General features: G+C 40.0%; 1 protein-coding gene across 1 annotated transcript in view; it reads right to left on the bottom strand.

The window, feature by feature from the left end:
* The window catches only part of LOC136879324 (uncharacterized), a 154,899-nt gene that overhangs the window by 63,205 nt on the left and 71,113 nt on the right, over window positions 1-20,581 (bottom strand). The window contains exon 5 of the mRNA XM_068228972.1: window positions 258-351. Within this exon, the coding sequence (XP_068085073.1) occupies window positions 258-351 (94 nt within the window). The remainder of the gene's footprint in view (window positions 1-257; window positions 352-20,581) is intronic.

The following is a 20,581-nucleotide window of genomic DNA, read 5'->3' as shown; positions in this document are numbered from 1 at the left end:
ACACCATCCGCACTCTTATTGACTCTGTACCTCGGCGTGTTTCTGCGTGTATCGCCGCTCGCGGTGGTCCTACATCCTACTGAGTCGATGCCGTGCGCATTGTGTAACCTGCATATCGGTTTGAAATAAACATCAATTATTCGTCCATGCCGTCTCTGTTTTTTTCCCCAACTATCATCCCTTTCGAACCACTCCTTCTTGGTGTTTCATTTGCTCTGTCAGTCAGTGTATATTATTCAGGATATTAATAAATATACCTGTCTGTTGCTGTAATTGTTGTATTTCTTCTTCTTCTTCTTGCTGCTCCCCAGTTTCCATTATTTCGCCCTCCAATTCCTTACACGTTTCATCCTGAAACATCATAATTAATACTGAGAAAGAAAATGTGGGAGAATTCGAAATACAAACATACGAATTCATAATCAGTCAGTTCCCTGTCATACACTTAAACAGATTGGGTAGGTTACGTCGGGGTACGGCTGCATTTCTCTCATCGTGAATACGTCGTGTGCGTGGAGAAAGGTTAAAATACAGATACCAGATTCAATCAACGGTGTGTAAATTGAATATCACAATATTACTTTTGTTCCAGTTTTAATACATATTTATTACAATAAATGAAAGGAATACAGCAATTGTATATAAACTGAATAACAAAAAGTCAGGGAAAGACACAGAGTGAGATGTTAATAACGAGTTCCTCCTCCGCATGCCCTCAAAACGGCAGCTATACGGCTATAATCTACAAGGTACTGGTCTTCCCGTGCGGCGGTTTACGCGGGTGGTAACATTCTCTCTGCGATATAGAAGATCCACCCTGGACACTGTTGACCTCGGAAATCCGAATTCGCGTGTGATCTCCGCAATGCTATGACTCGTGCGCCGTACGCAGATAATCATCCCACGTTCAAAGTCGGTTAACTCGCGACGTGTTGCCATCTTCATGACACTGGTGTCTGTGACAGACTGCTCGGCTACGCCACACCTAGAAGCAGTGGTCATACACGGCACATTTTGTAATGGGGTACTCCTTCCCGTGACTTTTGCGCACTCTGTGTATATATCAATTTATTTCTAAAGCAGAATCACTAACTAATCTTCACAGCTACACGCCTACTCTTTGCTACACACGGCTTACACGATCGTCTAATTTAGGGGATGGCACCTCAGACAGTCTTCTCCCTACTGTGTTCAGCATCGGATGATGGCACGAGATGTAAGATGTATAATTCTGCTCGTGTTGCGTGTAAATGTCAGATCTAAAGAAGTAATGCACAGAATCGTATCCTCGACAAATCGGTGCTGAACGCATCTTTCATGAAACGCCAGACTGTGTATTCTGCATTATGTCGACACTGAAGACACTGTTTAAGGCTATCGTCATGTCGGCGTCCATTTCGAGAATTGGATGAGCGCTGTCGTTGGTGATATAAGGCGCTAGCAATTGAAGGAAGAGCGTAACCATGTCACATGATGAAAAGGAGGGATGCGCGTGGACGAAGTCGAGGATGAACGAAAGCGTACGGTCGATCAATATCTCCATTAGACATGCGCCACCAGAGTCGTGAGCACATTGCTTGTAGGTATTGGATCTTGGTGATCGGGTTACAAACAGTTGAGCAAAGTATTTGCTCGTAGAGGGTGTATCATAACTACACCGAAAAAATTTATGGATGCTCTTCGTGCAGGTGCAATAGGATTGGTGGAGAGTTTTTTGAGAAAATCAGTATTTATTTATTTATTTATTTATTTATTTCCCACAAGTTGTAGATCCAATTCAGTGATGGTGACTGGAGAAAAGGCATAGCCCAACAAACACGGAGTTGCCTCCATCCTCACTTAACATTACAATTATAGGCTACAGAATGTGCTTATATACAGTTACCGTATTTACATAAACGTATTATTTACATAATTTTCACTTGACCTGTTCAACATTCAAGTAATTCCACTCACATATTCACACACACTCCTGAATCCCCACATTTATACACTAGTGTCCAAAAGTTAAGCATAAGTTACGAATAAGCAGGGTAACAGGAAACAGACCGCAAATCGCACGACATATGCACCTACCAACCTTACGTATTCGCTCTATATAGGGAAAGAGTGTTCCCTGCTTTGACTAGCGGCGTAACTGCAAGGTAAACACAACCAGTGCCTGAGTCCCATATTCCCTCAGTCGTGTTTGCCGTGTTATAGCGTGCGGAGTGTAGCCTCATGGTGAACGTGACAACACAATGGCACAACGACGCCATTTGGACCCCGTTTTGCGGGGTAGAATACTCGGACACCTGGAAGCAGGCCAGACACAGACCGAAGTCGCCGTATCCTTGAATGTGCCACAAAGAGTCATTTCCAGGCTTTGGAGACGATTTCGAGACACAGATGTTAGTCGTAGGCCAGTACCAGGTCGACCAAGGGTAACCCCCGCACAGCAGGACCGATATCTGGCCTTACCCGCTGGTATATGAAGGTGCTCAAATACTTCAGCTTCGTGTCGGTAGATTTACTGGCACGTAAAAGAACTCCTGCGGGATTACATTCCGGCACATCGGCGTCTCCGAAATCCGTAAAAGTAGTTAATGCGATGTAAAGCAATTATTATTATTATTATTATTATTATTATTATTATTATTATTATTATTATTATTATTATTATTATTATTATTATTATTATTATTAAATTTTCCCAGGCAACGCAAGGTACTATTGTGCTGTCGTATCGCTTAACAAAACACAATAGTAAAAATTAAATGTGGTCTTACAGAAAACAGCGGTAATTAGAATGCGCTTAAGAAAGAACAGCTGAATAACAAAACCAAGCACAAATAAAACACATGTATAAGTTATGCCATGACTTATCGCTGCACACCACAGTATTAAAATCTTCAGTAACAACTTCTGTACAGAACGAAAATAATAGCACACACACAAATACTATGCAATATACAACCAAAGTAAAATATCTGCCATTAGACAACTCACTGAATGTTACTTCCTTGCCGCTGCAACCTGAAGTCCTCTTATCATTCTGAATCGGACGAAGAATCACTGCCAACAGCAATGATGAAGGGCTCCATTTCGTCCTGGATCAAATCAGATTTCCGCTTCAATATCTTTCACGTGTTTCACGTAGTTCGCCCAGTTTTCAGTAGACACCCGTAGGAAACCTTCATCGATGAGTCTTTCCATCTCCCTGGTTTTGAACGTGGTGTTGTTCATAGCAACACAATGCTTCACTTACGCCCAAACAACTTCAATAGGGTTCAGCTTACAATGGTATGGTGGTAAGCGAAGAACCCTGACACCACTTTCTTTTGCCATTTCATCGATTCTGTAGTGATCGTATTTCCATCGCATACTGTTTACGAGGGCCATCAAGTCTGTATTCAGCAGGATCTTATCATACACTACACCACGTTCTCGAAGCCATGACCGCAGGTCCTATTTTTTCCGTGCCTACGTAGGCAGAGCTTCTTTCTTGCGGCTGTGATTGGAGGCATTGTCAAGAACAATGACAGAGTTAGGTGGCAGGTTCGGTAGTAGACGTTCTTTAAAATACTCCTCATAACAATCACCGTCCATTTCGTCGTGAGCATCTGCAGTATTCTTCTTGCACTGAAACACGTACTTGGCCCCTGGCACGAACCCATTCTCGTTACCGGCATTAACTAACGTGAACCGTGGACCACGACCCGTAGGTGACTTAAGACCGCCAGAGAGTCCCAACAGGAAAGCACCCCGTGGAGTTGAATTGGTCTTATCTTTCCATTCTTTCCTAACTGTGTGCCCTGTGTTAACCCATGACTCATCAGTGTAAAAGATGTTCCTTCCCTCGTCTCGATATTTCTTAACTGTTAACAAATACTTGTGACGCCAATATAATTATAGGCTAATGTCCTCTCTTTCCGTCAAACGAGCTGAATTGCCTTTCTTTTCGTACTGGAAACTCATGTCTCTCAACAAACGATACAAAGTTGTTCTTTTGAACTCGGGAAGGTCTTTATCATTATTCACAGACTGTAGGACTTGCTCCAAGGTTGGAGGTTGGTTTTTAAGGAAAAACTCGTGCACCTTACGTCTTACACCACTGCGAACAAAATCATTGAACTTGACTGACCTGCTGTCTTTCCGCGGTGCTTTACGTTCTCTTGTTTTAATCGGAGAAGCCAAAGGTCCTGTAGTGGCTGCTGATCACACTTTATAAACAGTCCTCTCAGAAATGTCTGTTGTTTCAGCAGTTTCTTTAACCACCCAGCTGAGACTTTTACCTGGATTCTTTCGAGAAAGGTAATTAAGTACGTTAAGCACAGTTTGCTTTTGTTTCTTCCTAAGTATCTGTCTTTGCTTAGTTTTATGGACGTTCTCACCCATAACGCAAATAAATCACCATTAATGATCACTATTAATGTTAAAGGAAAGAAAACACACACATAGGCTAATTAATCACATAACACTCACTCACCACAACACAAGTTCATACTGATATAAATGCAGAAACCAGACGCAGCAAATGAATACTGTAGATGACTCTACAAAAGATCACAGTATTAATGTTAAAGAAAGAAATCACACACATAGGCTTATTCCATAACTATCACTCAACACAAGACAAGTACGCTCTGATTTACAGCCTAAAAACACACATGCAATCAAGAAACATTGTACGTGACTTCACTACCGAAGTGAGCTGACCGCGGTTCACAGATGCTTGTACCAAAGCGACATAGAAGGCAAATGAAGCGAGGCAACGAAGCGATGGCTATTCCCGCCATTGTACTTCCTCCCTACGAATGTATTTATAAAAAAATAAAATGTTATATAGTTATTTTAATATCTGACGTGCAAAAATGCTCCATCTTTCATGTATGTTGGGTATTCTGCCCGAAGGCTGGTTTGATCCTCCACAGTTCCGCCATCAGCTGTCATAGATAGCCTAGGCGTCACTGAAGAGGCGTACTAGGGAAATGAGGAGTGAAGTAATTTCCCGTTGCTTTCCTCACTGAGCCAGAAGTTGCTATTACATATCAAGTACATTACAAAGTACAGTATAATATCCCTTAATCACGAGGAATTATGGGTGCCTCAAAGGCGGTATGTTCACTTGTTGTGGGCCCGTAAGAGCAATACTGTTTTCTTTACGTGGAATGAGTCATAGTGCGTGTGGCTACAGTCCGCACCTCTCGTGGGATAATGAAAAGGCCTGTCAATAAGCTGTGTCCTCTTCCAAATGACGAAGAGTGAATTATGTATGTTGTAAACTATTGAGTGTTGTATTATGGGCCGGCCCCGTTTTGTAGGGGTAGCGTGCCTGCATCTTACCCGTATGCCCCGGGTTCGATTCCCGTCCAGGTCAGGGACTTTTACCTGGTTCTGAGGGCTGGTTCGAGGTCCATTCAACCTGCGTGATTAGAATTGAGGAGCTATCTGACGGTGAGATAGCGGCCCTGGTCTAGAAAGCCAAGTATAACGGCCGATAGGATCCGTCGTGCTGACCCCGCGACACCTCGTAATCTGCAGGCCTTCGGGCAGAGCAGCGGTTGCTTGGTAGGCCAAGGCCCTTAGGGCTGTAGTACCATGAGTTTAGTTTGGTTGGTTGTATTATACGCTTGTCTAGTGTAATTTGATCTGTATTATTTGTTTTGATTTCACATTTATTGTGTGTACCCTTGTAGCCTCTGTGGCTCAGACGGCAGCACATCGGCCTCTCACCGCTGGGTTCCGTGGTTCAAATACCGGTCACTCCATGTGAGATTTGTGCTGAACAAAGCGGAGGCGGGACAGGATTTTCTCCGGTACTCCGGTTTTCCTTGTCATCTTTCATTCCAGCAACACTCTCCACTATCATTTCATTTCATCTGTCAGCCATTAATCATTGCCCCAGAGGAGTGCGACAGGCTTCGTCAGCCGGCACAATTCCTATCCTCGCCGCAAGAAGGGGCCTTCATTCATTCCATTCCTGACCCGGTCATTGACTGGAAAACAGGTTTTAGGTTTTCTTTCTTTCTATGTGTACCTTTGCAGTTGTATATTTTAAGAAATTGACATTTCTTGGTGGCCGAGATGTTGGGAAAGTGACTTTATGATGTGTTTATTTGTAAAATTACTCTTATTGTGTGTATTGCGGTATTTGAATTATTGTAGTAGTTCTCATGTGTCCCCTTCAACAGCTCTGTCAGAAACCTTTAACAGTAGGATGAAAAGACTTTGGACTTGGCCTGGCGACGATGGTCGATTGATAGATAGATAGATAGATAGATAAATGTCTTTATTGGCGTAGTTAAGGCCATTGGGCCTTCTCTTACACTAAACCAATTAGTATACATTAAAGTCATAAGTAATACTATCGTAATTAAAACTAGAAGACACAATTAAAACACAATCAAAATACAACTGAGATAAAATTCCACCACAGTAGGACATACATACAACAGCAATAATAATAATAATAATAATAATAATAATAATAATAATAATAATAATAATAATAGCTAGTAATGATATTGTAGAAGCACGATCACTGAAAGGCCAGAAATTCACAGGTCACTCGCATCCTGTTGCACCTCTTAACGCTCTTTTAAATGACACTGTAGTTGTTATTCTCCTGACGTCGTCCGGTAAACGATTCCATTCTCGTGCGGCAAACACCGAGAATGAGCTGTTATATGCGGCCAGTTCGATGGTGAGGGATGATGAGCAGGTTGGATGTTTGAGCCCTTGTGTGTCTGTCATGAACATTTGAGAAGTAATGGAAACATGAAGAAAGGTAGGATGGGGAAGATGTAGTAAGAACTCGATGGAGGAGACACAAAGTATGATGGTTACGTCGAACATGGAGTCGCGACCACTCTAATTTTAGGAAAGATGGTGACACGTGGTCATATTTTCTTAAACTGCATATATATCTCACACACGCATTTTGAGCGCGCTGTAGCCTTAGGGAAAATTGCGGCCTGACGTCATTGAAGACAACATCACAATAGTCAAAATGTGGCATTACAAGGACTTCAATTAATCTCTTTTTAAGCTTTATTGGAAATATATGTTTATATTTATATAAAGAATGTAAAGATGAGTAAACTTTTTGACAGATATGTAAGACATGTGCAGACCAAGTCATGCGTTCGTCCATGATAACGCCGAGATTCTTAACTTGTGATACAAAAGGAATTGGAACATCCTGCAGGATTACTCCTGGCAACGGACGTTTAGTTATACTTGTTATTTGACTTTGATGGCCAAGAAGGATCACTTGCGACTTTGTAGGGTTCAATTTCAGGCCGTGCGCAGCAGACCAATCACTAACAGACAGTAAGTCAATATTTAGTAAGACGATATTTTCCTGGAGGTCTCGTGATGTAGAGTCGGTGTAGAGTTGAAGATCGTCAGCGTACATATGGTATTTGCAGTGTCTTAAATTGTATGATATGTCATTCACAAAGAGTGCGAAAAGAAGAAGACCAAGTACAGAGCCTTGAGGGACTCCTCTCTTCACGTGGCGCCACGAGGAAACGATTCCATTATTACCTTTCACACATTGTTGACGTCCGTGAAGATAAGAATGCATCCAAGCAATCGTACTCTGAGAAAAATGTAGAGCCTTCAGTTTTACAAGTAAAATGTCAATGTCTACGCTGTCGAAAGCTTTACTGTAATCTAGTAGTACCAGAACTGTGAATCGTTCTCTGTCTATTGCTTGTCTAACATCCTCAGTCACTTTAAGTAAAGCTGTAGTTGTACTATGTCCTTGTCGGAAACCGGACTGGAGAGGATTAAGGAGATTGTGCGTTCGAAGGTACTCAGACAATTGTGTATGAACTACATATTCTAAGATTTTTGATAAAGCTGATAAAATACAGATTGGGCGATAGTCTCCCTCGTTCGAAGGCGTTTTACTTTTCGGAAGAGGTAGCACAATAGCCTTCTTCCAGTGAGTTGGATATGTGGAGTATATAAGAGAGAAATTGATTATATGAGTTAAGGTTGGTAATATACAATCAAGAATTAGTTTGACCATGTCAGTCCCTATGTCATCAATTCCTTTTGCTTTCGTGCTTATTCTGAGGACTGCTTTTCTGACTTGGAGGGGCGTCACGTGACTGAAATAGAATTTCTCTCTGTCAGGAGTAGGGTGTGTACCATAATAATTCATAAGTTTCTGTTTGTCGTCATGTCGTACTGCGGAGCAGTTAGCAGTAAAGTACTCGTTAAGAGTCTCGAGAGGTACTGTAATTTCTTCTCTGGTCTTGTTCTTCGTAAGTCCAAGCTTATTAATAGATTTCCAAAATGTCGTCGCTGTTCTACCGTCAGGCGTAATTAAACTGTAAGCGTGTCGCAATTTAGCATTTCGTATTTGTTGTGTTGTCTTATTTCGTAACTTCCTATATTCGTCAAAGTTTTGTACGGTAGGGTCATTTTTGTACTGTCTGTGAGCGCAGTCTCTTTGTTTCATGAGTTGTCTAATTTTGTCATTTAACCACGGGGAGGGTCCTTTCGATATTCTCGCTCGCCGCTTTGGGGCATGCTTGTCAAATAGTTCCGTTACTTTGCTATTGAAGAAGTCAACTTTGTCATCTAGATTGTTATAGTTCGCTATGTCATGCCAGGGTATTTTGCCTGCGTCTTCTAAGAGTCTATCTTTATTTATATTTTTCAATGGCCGATAGGTGATAAATTTCTGGGAGGGTTTCGGTGGCCGGAGGTTATACGAGATGTATATTGCGTCATGTGCAGATATACCAGGTACGGAGGTTTGACCAACATTGAGGACTCTGTCTGAGTTGCTGGTAACTATAAGATCTAATAGTGTGTGCGAATGAGATGTATGGTGAGTCGGAGAGAGAGGTAAGATTTCCATATTATAGGCTTGAAACAATGTTTTGAGTCGTGTGGATTCGGAGGAAGTTGCGTCAGTTAGATCCGTATTGAAATCCCCCATAATGATTGTGTGAGGGTAGTCTGGCAGTAATTTAGTCAAGTCAGCTTCAAAATCCTCTAAGTGACCTGTATTCGGAGGTTTGTAAACTACTCCTACAAGCGCTTTAATCCCGTTCGTTGTTATTTCTACGAGCATGTATTCCGGTTTTCTTTCATACCTGCCTGGTGAATGACCGACCAGCTTAGGTTTGAGGCTAGTTAGGAAATAGCCACATACCCCTCCACCCCGTTTGTGAGTGCGGTCATTTCTCAGAAGCGAGTAGCCTTCAAGATGACACAAAGAAGACTGGCTATTGTCTGTTAACCATGACTCAGACACTAGCAGGACATGGAAAACAGGTGGAGTGAATATTTCAGCAATCTCGTCCATTCGGTTGGCTGCTAATATACTTTGCGCGTTTATATGACAGACGTGCAGGGCTCTGGGATGTTGCGAGACGAAAGTCTTGAGGATACTAGCGGTACATTGTTCAAGGTTTGCGCTAGAGGGTGAGGGGAGTGGGGACAGCGGAAGGACGGGAGAGGGTAGCTGGTCTGAGGCGACATACGGTGGCTGTTGAAATCGACTAGTGACGTCAGAGGAATTTGTTATGTTACTTGTAACTCTTGCCAACTTGGAACGATGAAAGTTAACAAAATGTACAGATAAACACAAAGAGCTAGGAGGAATTTAACGTTAATTGAAGTAGTGAGGTGCAGGAATATAGTCAACTGTGCCTAGAATTACCTATTATTTTAAAGCGCGACTAAATTAAGGGTGTTCTGTCTAAATTAATAAAATAAAAATTAAAAGTATTTAAAATTGAAAGCTATTAAATTAATCATAAGGAAATAAGAAAGTAAATGCAATTATTTAGTAAAATATATAGATAAATAGCTGAAAAAAAGAAATTTTAACTAAGCTAAACGAAAATAAATGATAATTCACTAAACTATCTTGAGAGAAATAAATATGGACTAATCTAGGAATATAAACACACAGTTTGGTGCACTCAGTTCAGTGAATTGTTACATTTAACTGCTGTCACTGTCCTTAGGAATGTCACTCAGCCGGTTAATTCTAATTTTGCTGCCATCTGGTTTCTTAATAATGATGTCTCCACTCGAGGTCCAACAATTGCTCTGATTAAAGCGGAGAATAGCTGCCTTAAGAATTGACAACCTGGTGGAGGTTAGATCCTCGCGAATAGTTACTGGGGTACCTTTCAATTTTCGCTTATTGCGAAACACTTCCTGCCTTGTTCGATATGATGTGAATTTGACAATGATTGGCCGAGGTTTCCCTGGAGATTTAGGTCCGACTCGGTGACTCCTATCAATGTCTTGCAAATTCACATTCACACCTATCTCCCTAAAAACATTTATCGCAAGTTCGTCCGTATTTTCACTTACACTTTCCTGTACCCCAAAAATTCTAACATTAGCTCTTCTACTGTATTGTTCCAGTGAGTGACATCTTACAGCAAAGTCTTCCCTCATCTCACGGATGTCTTTATCCCTGCTTTCAAGTTTTGCGTTCAATTCTGCCACAATTTCAGAATTGAACTGGAGAGATTTTTCTAATTCCTTTATGACGAGTTCTGTCACACGCTCCGATATGGCGGCTACTATCTTTTCAAGGAACTTACCAGAGCTGATGGTTTCGTTTAGTATCCTTGAGACTGCCTCTTCAACAGGGTTGGCACTGCTGCGGTTGGCACTACTGCTCTGGTCACTGGTGTTGCTCTTGCTACGGCCCATATTGCCTGAGAAATCACTACTTAATACTGGTGAACTGATTGTTACAATGACTGATACTCGCTGGTTTGATTCAACACTGTATCACACACTCGTGTACCACTTATTATATAGCTCCCTTTAGAATAACACCTTCTAATTCACTGAAACTGTGGAGCCGATCTTACGCACGTCCGTCACCCATGAGTGTCTCGAGCTTCCTGAGCTGGTATATGGCGCTTGTGGTGTCGGGAGAAACGATCGCCGCACGCTACAGTGGTTTTTGAACTGTGTTATGTAAACATAGATAATCAGTTAATATTAATTGTCTTCCGTATATGTCTTATGTCATGAGCTACCAGAGAGATTTTGTTCTACCAGATTTTAAGAACAGTTTATATTGTTGGAATTTGGGAAACTTTGTTTAAAATGTGGGAAGGCGGCATTGGAATTTTCTCACTATTTGACCAAGTTGAATTTGCTTTAGTGTTATTCCAGTGTCTGCGTATTCTTTTTGTTGTTCGGTTAATAAGTAATAAGAACCGAGATTATGACGTCCCACAGCAGTTTGTAGGCGATTATTCTATTCCTCGGAAAGGCTATTAGTATTCGAAAGTCACTGAAGTACTGAATCATATTGGCTCTGTCGTTCTACTGGATATTGAGGAAGAATTTCTTGTGGCATCTAGGTGTTATTCTTCTGCGAATGTTTGTAATTTCAAAACATTCACCAATTGGTAGAAGTTCCTGCGGATCATCATCAGGAATTTTTTGAAAGTGCTGGACAAATTCCGATTGGGGCATACACGCTAAGGTATACATCATTTTGTTACTATTTTACTGATTATTACCAACTAAGCTACCCCTTTCGCTCCCTGCACTCACAATTGTGAGTGTAGATTTAACATTGCCTAGATACGAATTTTTTTTGTTGACTTCGTTCACTCCGCTCTCACACGAAAGTGAGGGTTGTGGTTTATGTGAAACAACTGCAGTCTGGTGGTATACCTCAGAATCAAAGTTGAAAACAAGGAGTCTCATTGCTTGCTCTGTAACAAGATGGCACAAAGAGGTAATTATGTTTCTATTTTAGTCAATTTTTACTTTCAATTATTATATTGTTATAAATTTTAACTTAATACTCTCTAGAATTAAATTATATACGTTTATTTCCAATCTAAAAGTATTTGGGATATTCAGTTCATCTATGAATTATGCACTCACGTTTGTGAGTGTTGGGTGTGTAGGTGTACCACTCGGCTTTGAGGTTAAGTTCGTCAGACATGCATTTATTACTATTAAAGTAGCTCTAGCTACCTGTCTTTTGTTCCTATTACTAACTACAGACTCGAACCATATTTTTACTTGCTGGCAGTATATTTTCACGTAGTTGTAACTGTTTTAATTTACATTACAGTCTGTACTATCTGCCCCTAATTTTAAGAAAAATGTACTTCAAGGTCTCTGTAGTTTTCAGATAAACTACGGGCACTAGTAAACCTCCTAGATGATCCAGGGGCTATTCAAGATTAATTAGACATGTCAGATATTGAGAAATTTGATGACAGTGATGACCAGTCAGCATGGCAACCAGTACCTTGTGCAGATTGTTCTAGTTCAGAATCTGAAATAGAAATGCCAGTGAACCCAGTTCCTTCGCCAAGTGTCCATTGGTCTAAGAAGACATTAAAATGTAAACCTGGTCCTGAATTTATTTCTATAGAAGTAGGAAATCCAGTTTCGGTGAGTCAAATTTACGGATTGCTACTTGAATGGGAAGGTACCAGAAGAGATGATGGACCTACTAATGTTCCGGTTGGCCATTGGAGAGTATATTTATAGGTGGACCCAAGAGAAAAAGGTATGACGAATTCAGTGAGCAGAATGGGAAACTTTCTCCCCCACAAGACATACTTCAGGTATGCCCGAAAAAGACAAACGACTTGATGGTTTTGAAAATTATCCAGTTGTAATCCAGTTGTAGATAATTTGAAGACGCCACTATATTGCACACTTCATGGCTCTCAATGGAGATCTCACACACAATGCATGAAATGCAATGTTTACCTCTTTTTAAATAAATACAATAATTGTTTCCGTTTGTTCTACTCAGTGAAGTAGACATACTAATGCAGTGCAGAATTTCCGTTATGAAGAAAAATCCTAAAGTGACACTTACCTTGCTGTAGTCAATGTTTATGTTGTTATAAGTTGTTATATTTCTAGTTACAAACTATTAAAAATTTACTTCAATTAAGGATATGATGGCTAAAATTGATTTTTCATTCACGAAGCACATTTTATGATGACAAATGCACGATCTCAACCATCCTCATTGCCTTAGTGAATCTGATACTCACAATTGTGAGGGTCATGGTTTACTACTGACCCTCACAATTGTGAGGGGTCAAGAAATACCCCTAGTGGCGTTTGTAAATGCGAAAAAATTAATTTTTGGTAATATTTAGACCATATTCACTTAGGAAATGGCAATTATGCACCCGTATTCTCATAGTATATGTGTCGGAAGTGAAAGGGCTACCCATTATTGATGGGAAGGCAGAGATTTCCAAAAGCATAGCTGAAACATATGCACATTTAGAACATGTTATATAGGTGCTAAAGTGGTGAAACATCAGGCTCTTGAAGACTCCCTGTTGATGGACTCCTATCGCCATTTAGAATACTATCCATCGCCCCCACGTGTGTTCAGTTGATTATAACTCATGAATACCGTTCTGAACATCGCTCTTCTTTCGTATATGGTGAGCGCTGTTTCAGAGAACCCCATGTTCCATGCACTTCGGTACGTGACTTTTACTAAAGCAAGAAAGTTCTGTGTCATTAAATTTTCAAGAAGTTCAACGCTAATAACCTTATCATTGTCATAAGTTAATATCGTAACCTCGGCCCGTAACAGTACATGCAAACCTCGCATCTGCCAATCAAGAGAGAACATAAAACTTTTTTTTTTCAAATATATTTCCTTTGTCTAGTAAGTAGATGAAGCTTTCAGTTTCAACTGAAATACAGATAATCTTATTGACCGACCATTTTAAACGATATTTCTTCCCTCTTCGAGTTCATTGTCCTTGTAATGGAAAGGTCGGATCAGGTATATTTACACATGTAACATGTCGAGTTCATTAATGTACTCGCATACCGTATAGCAAGGTCGTCCGGTGAAACTGCCTGAAAGGAAAGCACCTCGGGACCTGACTTACGATATCTTTAAGCTGAAGGTATCTATCTCTCAGCACTTTCTGCGAGTTCTTATACAGACTGACATTACAGTCTCTATCTTCGCAAAAATGTATTTTCAGAACTAATCAGACAGTTGACGAAATAAATGCCAGTAGATCATCTCGCTTTGCCTTAACATAATTTTATAAGATTAGAAGGGACAGATATTTTCTTTCCTCTGGAAAGACTTGTTTGTCTCATGCCTTCCACGCCAGCAACATGACTACCTTGTCCGCTGTTGACTGGTTTTAGCGGCCTCAATGGCGATCGTGTTGATCCAGCATGGCTTCCAGTCATCTTCAGCTCCTTCACATGTGGGCAGTCAGTGGTCGGGAATGTACATTTAATTGTAGGATCTCACAAACTGAAGGACATATTCAAAGGTAGCATGTGTCCCTTTCGGTAGAGAACTTTGAGATTTTGATGAACTAACCATGGGAACCAATTATTTTTTCCGTAGGAATAGGAAATTCCTTCTAATTCGTGATGCCATATGAGATCTACTCTGGGCTTCTAAATGTAATGGATGAGAAGTTTTTATGCTAATGCACTTCTCTGCCTTACTCTTCATAGAACAGTAAATTGTGTAGCTTCGGTTAATTTTCTAACAATTTCAAGTAATGGTCTATCTCCTTTTAAGCGTTTGTTATCGTCATCAGTGGTCTCTGATCTGTGTTACTTAGCTGACCATCTGTATATAATTTATAATAAGAGTTTTGCCTGTACATTGATCAGAATTTAAAAAAAAGAATGGTATATCTGCATTGGTCGTGTCCACACTAACAAGGAAATACACTCTCATTTTTCGTCATCTCATCTCTGTCTACCTGCCTGTCTGTCTGTCTGGCTGGCTGGCTGTATGTATGTATGTACGTATATATACAGTATATGCACGTAAGTATGTATGTATGCATGTATGTATGTATGTATGTATGTATGTATGTATGTATGTATGTATGTATGGCACCCGTAACTAGGTCTGCCGGTGAACATGAGACACCCCAGGGGTGCTCAGTTCGCCAGGATTACTGACTGAATAAATACAAGTGGCATGATTTGACATGAGGTTCGGAAAATAAGAATATTTGATGTTCAGAAAATCATATAATATTTTATTCAAATAAAATCAACGTTTGCCATGCTTATATCTATGATGATGGGAAATGATCACTACGTTAAGTTAATTTACTGCTGAATCTTGATGTGACAAACAAATAATTCTAACAAATGGGGTGGTACACGTGACTCTTTTGCCCTATCATTCTAACAGAAGTGTTTTCAATCTTTTTTACATATTTCGTAAGTTAATTTAATAATTTGAAAATTATTTAATCCGTAAAAATGAGGGTAGTGCATCAAATTCCTCGAACAATCTGGAAAACACATTAAATTTTAATGAAGTGTATAAGAAAAAATATTCAAAATTAATAATTTTCCTTCTTTATCCAAATATTAGTGAAATTATGTTCATCAAATTTTTATTAACATTTAACTGTATCTTGAATCAGCTTTATTTTACGTAAAAATTAATTCGAGACGTCGAGTGTATCTGTTCCATGTCTTTCCCACTTATCTCCTTCTGAGAAATAACACCTAACGTTATTATCGAGTGGTCATCATAAGAAACTAAGAAACTAAGAAATTATCATTATTACTCATCAAAAAATAACTAAATCAAAAATAATTCTTCGACGTGGGAATCCTGTCCAAAATTATAAATTAAATGTCACTAAAGTGTCACAGATTATCCCCTCTGTCAACACATCACATCTGAAATGCACAAGAAACATCTTATCGCTAAAAAATCTTACTAATTCTACAACTAACTCCTGAAAAATTCCTAAAGAAGAAATATTTACATGTTGCATCCATGTACAAATGAACATCACCACTATCCAAAAGATCCATTTAGAAATGTCATTGAAAATGTGAAGTCTCCACGTGAGTACGAATTTTAGCGATAAAAAGTGAGCTCGCCTGGTATCGAACTATAATATTATCAGGATATTTAATTGAGAATCTATTTTCCAAATTTAAGGTCCTACGGTAAGATTTACACATACATTAGAAACTTCGAATTACTGACTTCCATGAGTTATATCAGAATACACTTATTCCAAAATATTAAGGCTGAATAATGGAGTACATCGATCGACATAGGCTTATTATTATCATCATCGGAAGACTACTACATTAACTACACCTCGTATAATCTCGAAGATCCATTATATCTTTCCTACCATGATCAACATCATGTATAAAAATATCATCGTCGCACTAACACGTGACAATTCAATATCAAAAGACTCATATCACATGTACTAATTCCACATAAATTCCACGTACGATAACAACATTATAATGACGACTAATACACATGACAATTATATATCACACAATGTGTAGTCAGAAAATTATGTAAAAACCTGTTATCGTCCAGAAACAAGTCTTATTCCCATTAAATTTGTCTCGATGACTTAATAAACTATTAATTATTATATAGCACTGCGCATGTACTCCTAATAAATCCATAATATCGATCCGGAATTAATATCCTGATGACCAGGCGAGTTGGCCGTGCGTGTAGAGGCGCGCGGCTGTGAGCTTGCATCCGGGAGATAGTAGGTTCGAATCCCACTATCGGCAGCCCTGAAAATGGTTTTCCGTGGTTTCCCATTTTCACACCAGGCAAATGCTGGGGCTGTACCTTAATTAAGGCCACGGCCGCTTCCTTCCAACTCCTAGGCCTTCCCTATCCCATCGTCGCCATAAGATCTATCTGTGTCGGTGCGACGTAAAGCCCCTAGCAAAAAAAAGCAAAAAAAATATCCTGATGACATGCTATCATTACCACGAGGCACGAATATAAGTCCAAATATCATGAAAATGTTAAAAATATTGGGAAAATATTACCTCGATAAATTCATCTGACACAGATTAACTCACTAATAGAATGAAATTCGTAAAATAAGAAAGGATGGTTCCGATAACACATGGATAACTTCAATTGATCTGTCATTTCAGAACTCAATAACACGTGGTCAAGAATCTGAACAAGTACACGAATTAAGTTCCAAGTCCTATCTCACATATTAGGAAATAATCAATGAAATATCGTGAAAATGAAATTACTACAGACTATAAGACCATTCCAAAGAAAGAATAAGAATAGAAAGAAAGAGCTACAAAGAACAGATATAAATAAGACGTCGGCTTAACTTATACTGTAGTCTTCATGTTGAACTCCTGGGGTCCTCGATCGAACATTCTAGGGCTGAAATCCTTGCATTTCTCAGTTGTTGGCGCCGGCCTAACCACTTAGAAACTCATGATGGGATGTGTGTAGTCTCTGACACGAACGTTCATCTTCTGGCGGTGAATAATGTAAAGGTCCTCTTCCACGTTTCACTCCCTGATGATTGCTGAAACTTGTACAGAATAAATTAGGAACAATCCTGAGCACAATCCTGCAAGTTGTTATAGAAAGACACGTACTTTTATGAGTTATCTGATATTTTTGACGTCTGTTGGTTAAACACTAATTATAGTCGTAGGCTGGCACAATTTTAAGTAAGAGCTGAACGCTGGAAATAGGTCCACTATCCCTGTCGATGGCAGTATCTCCACTGATGTTCTGCGACGAAATAAGCAGTCAGACGTGAAGCGAAGTGAGGCGAAGTGAAGCGAAGTGAACGAAGTGAGAGTGTGCATGCCTATGACTCGCTTTAAGTACCGTAGTACTCCACTCGTCGTAGGAGTAGAGTTAGTTCAAGTACCGAATTCTTATTGGTTTCATTAATTAAATTCACATTATCTTCCGCCAGTATACCGTTCAAATGAAATAAAAATTCAGTTACTAATTATTGCAATTCACACGTGATATCATTAACACTGTCCAGTCAAATATAATTATTTTACACCTTCATAATTACACATACCACGCCGTCGAAGATATTATAAATATTTCCTTTGCTTTTAAACCAATACCACTGCAGGCGAACATATTCTAGCTATTTTCATCTCTCTTCCACTTTTATTTTTATTTTCCGAGCCAGCTCGAACTCCCCCTTCACGTTAAACAAACAGCTCGCTGACTTGCTCAAGGACAAGCGTGTACCATGCCGACAAAGACTAGACTCGTGACACACTGGCTCATATTCAACCAGCCGAGACCAGCATACGGTCACAGTATGTATGTACGTACGTACGTATGTATGTATGTATGTATGTATGTATGTATGTATGTATGTATGTATGTATGTATGTATGTATGTATGTATGTATGTATGTGTATGTATTGTAACCGTTCATCACTATGCCATAGGCATGTTAGGAGGTTTAGTCAATCATATATGCCGTTTTCCGCAACATTCTGCGACATATGATGTCGTAATTAGAAGTTTACGTTCCGAACCGGGATACAAGTTGTGACGCAGGCCCGAAGGGAGCAGTTTTCTGCGCTGTATTGAGAAAAGGATAGCGTATTACCGCGGAACCTTGAAATCGCCCTCTCACTCGGTGCGAGAGAGGAGGAGAGATGACGCTACGTGCGGAAATGTATGTTGTCAGAAAGTGGGGTGAATTAAGGTGTGTTAACCCCAGGCAATAAAAATCCTTACTGATTCAACACCGCATTCATTGGTGCCAATTCACCATATTTAACGCCCGACTCGTTGGCTGAACGGTCAGCGTACTGGCCTTCGGTTCAGATGGTCCCGAGTTCGATTCCCGGCCTGGTCGGGGATTTTAACCTTAATCGGTTAATTCCAATGGCACGGGGCTGGGTGTATATGTTGTCTTCATCATCATTTCATCCTCATCACGACGCGCAGATCACCTACGGGTGTCAAATAGAAAGACCTGCACCTGGCGAGCGGAACCCTTCCTGGGATATCCCGGCACTAAAAGCCATACGACATTTCATTTTACCATATTTAATTAAAAAGAAGGTAAAGAAGAACACTTTTGTCTGTAATAATCTATGAACATTTATAAGTCAGGTCTCATTCGAACCGACGTATTTAATGCAAATTGTTGATGCATATAAACGCAATACTTTAATAGTGGATCGGTAATGACCCACGTCATATGGCGGTGCGCAGACTGAAGCTGAGTGCTAAGATCTGGCAACGTGAGGAAAATAGTGGGAGTACTTACGAGATGAACCATGATGCGTGAATTTGTAAAAGGACGCTTTTGAGATTGAGAACGACCCGCTGATCGGATGGACTTAAAATTAGATCAGTATAAAACAGGAGTCACGAGCTATAATTTGATGACTTACACGTCGCTTAAAGATCCCGCTTACCGGAGTCAAATCTCGATTATGGGCGTGGTTTACCACCTCTCCGACCACTCAGCCCAAACACTATAAATAAAACCCGGACCTAGATGCAGGATTCCATTACAATTTGTGTAGCCGCAGTACTTACGTGTCAGTAATGAACTATGGATATCAGTGTATGACGTGCTGTGTCGGGGAAAAACATATCATCGCGGAGAATATATCGCGAAATAAGTGGTGTGGTACGAGATAAAGTACAGTAGTGATTAATAGAGGTGTTATTTCAACATTTAATCCTTTAAATATTAGTGTCTGCAGTGTCGGCTTATGATGCAATCTTCAGAGAACGGGTAAACCCATCAGGTTGTTTAGAAGTAGTGAGACAGCCGATTACATTCAGTAATTAATAGTGGCCGATTTAAAAGCATTTAAACAGTGGGTGACGCTCAATAAAATTAAAAGAACGGTATTCATGATAGGAAGAACATTTGCATACTCTATGGACACTCGTGGTAACAATTAGTCAGACTTCGTGATTAAAGGGGAAATGATTAGCGATTTTTACAAATTTACCACTGTTTGGGTTAATCCATTTGAATTTATAAGTGGATCTAACCACCAGTAGGTTCTTGAAAACACATAAACAGTGTTTATTAACTAATTTTCCCATTTTTGCCTGTATGTTCGTGAGTGATCGTCGAACCCAAGAATTGGAATCAAAGAGAATCGCGCCTAAGTGCCAGCATTCATCTCTTCAGGGAATGTCTAGAGATTCCAACAATAGAAGACCATAATTCGGGACATGGACGATATAAGGAGGAAGAGGAACCAAGGACTATCTAAGAGTGGAGCTGTCGTCATGAAGGTCTAAAATCTCAGATGGCAGCAAACAACACGCAGTATTTGATAAGTACATTTTTTGAATATATTAAACCACGAGATTTGCATGCTGGTATCAACTTTTATTTGTAAATAAAAATGTTGTAATTAATAATATTTGATTTCGTATGGCTATTTCTAGCCGGGTGCAGCCCTTGTAAGGCAGACCCTCCGAAGAGGGTGGGCGGCATCTGCCATGTGTAGGTAACTGCGTGTTATTGTGGTGGAGGATAGTGTTATGTGTGGTGTGTGAGTTGCAGGGATGTTGGGGACAGCACGAACACCCAGCCCCCGGGCCATTCGAATTAACCAATGAAGGTTAAAATCCCCGACCCGGCCGGGAATCGAACCCGGGACCCTCTGAACCGAAGGCCAGTACGCTGACCATTCAGCCAACGAGTCGGACATTAATAATATTAAATGTAAGGAACACTATACGCGTGTGACTGGGAAAGATTATTTTATTAATTTAATTAGGATTTCTTCTGTGATTTAAGGATAATCACTAATATTTCAGCG

This window comes from Anabrus simplex, chromosome 8 (assembly GCF_040414725.1).
Source record: "Anabrus simplex isolate iqAnaSimp1 chromosome 8, ASM4041472v1, whole genome shotgun sequence".
NCBI lineage: Eukaryota > Metazoa > Arthropoda > Insecta > Orthoptera > Tettigoniidae > Anabrus > Anabrus simplex.
The sequence above is the reverse complement of the archived record's forward strand: the minus strand, read 5'-3'. Positions and strand labels throughout refer to the sequence as shown.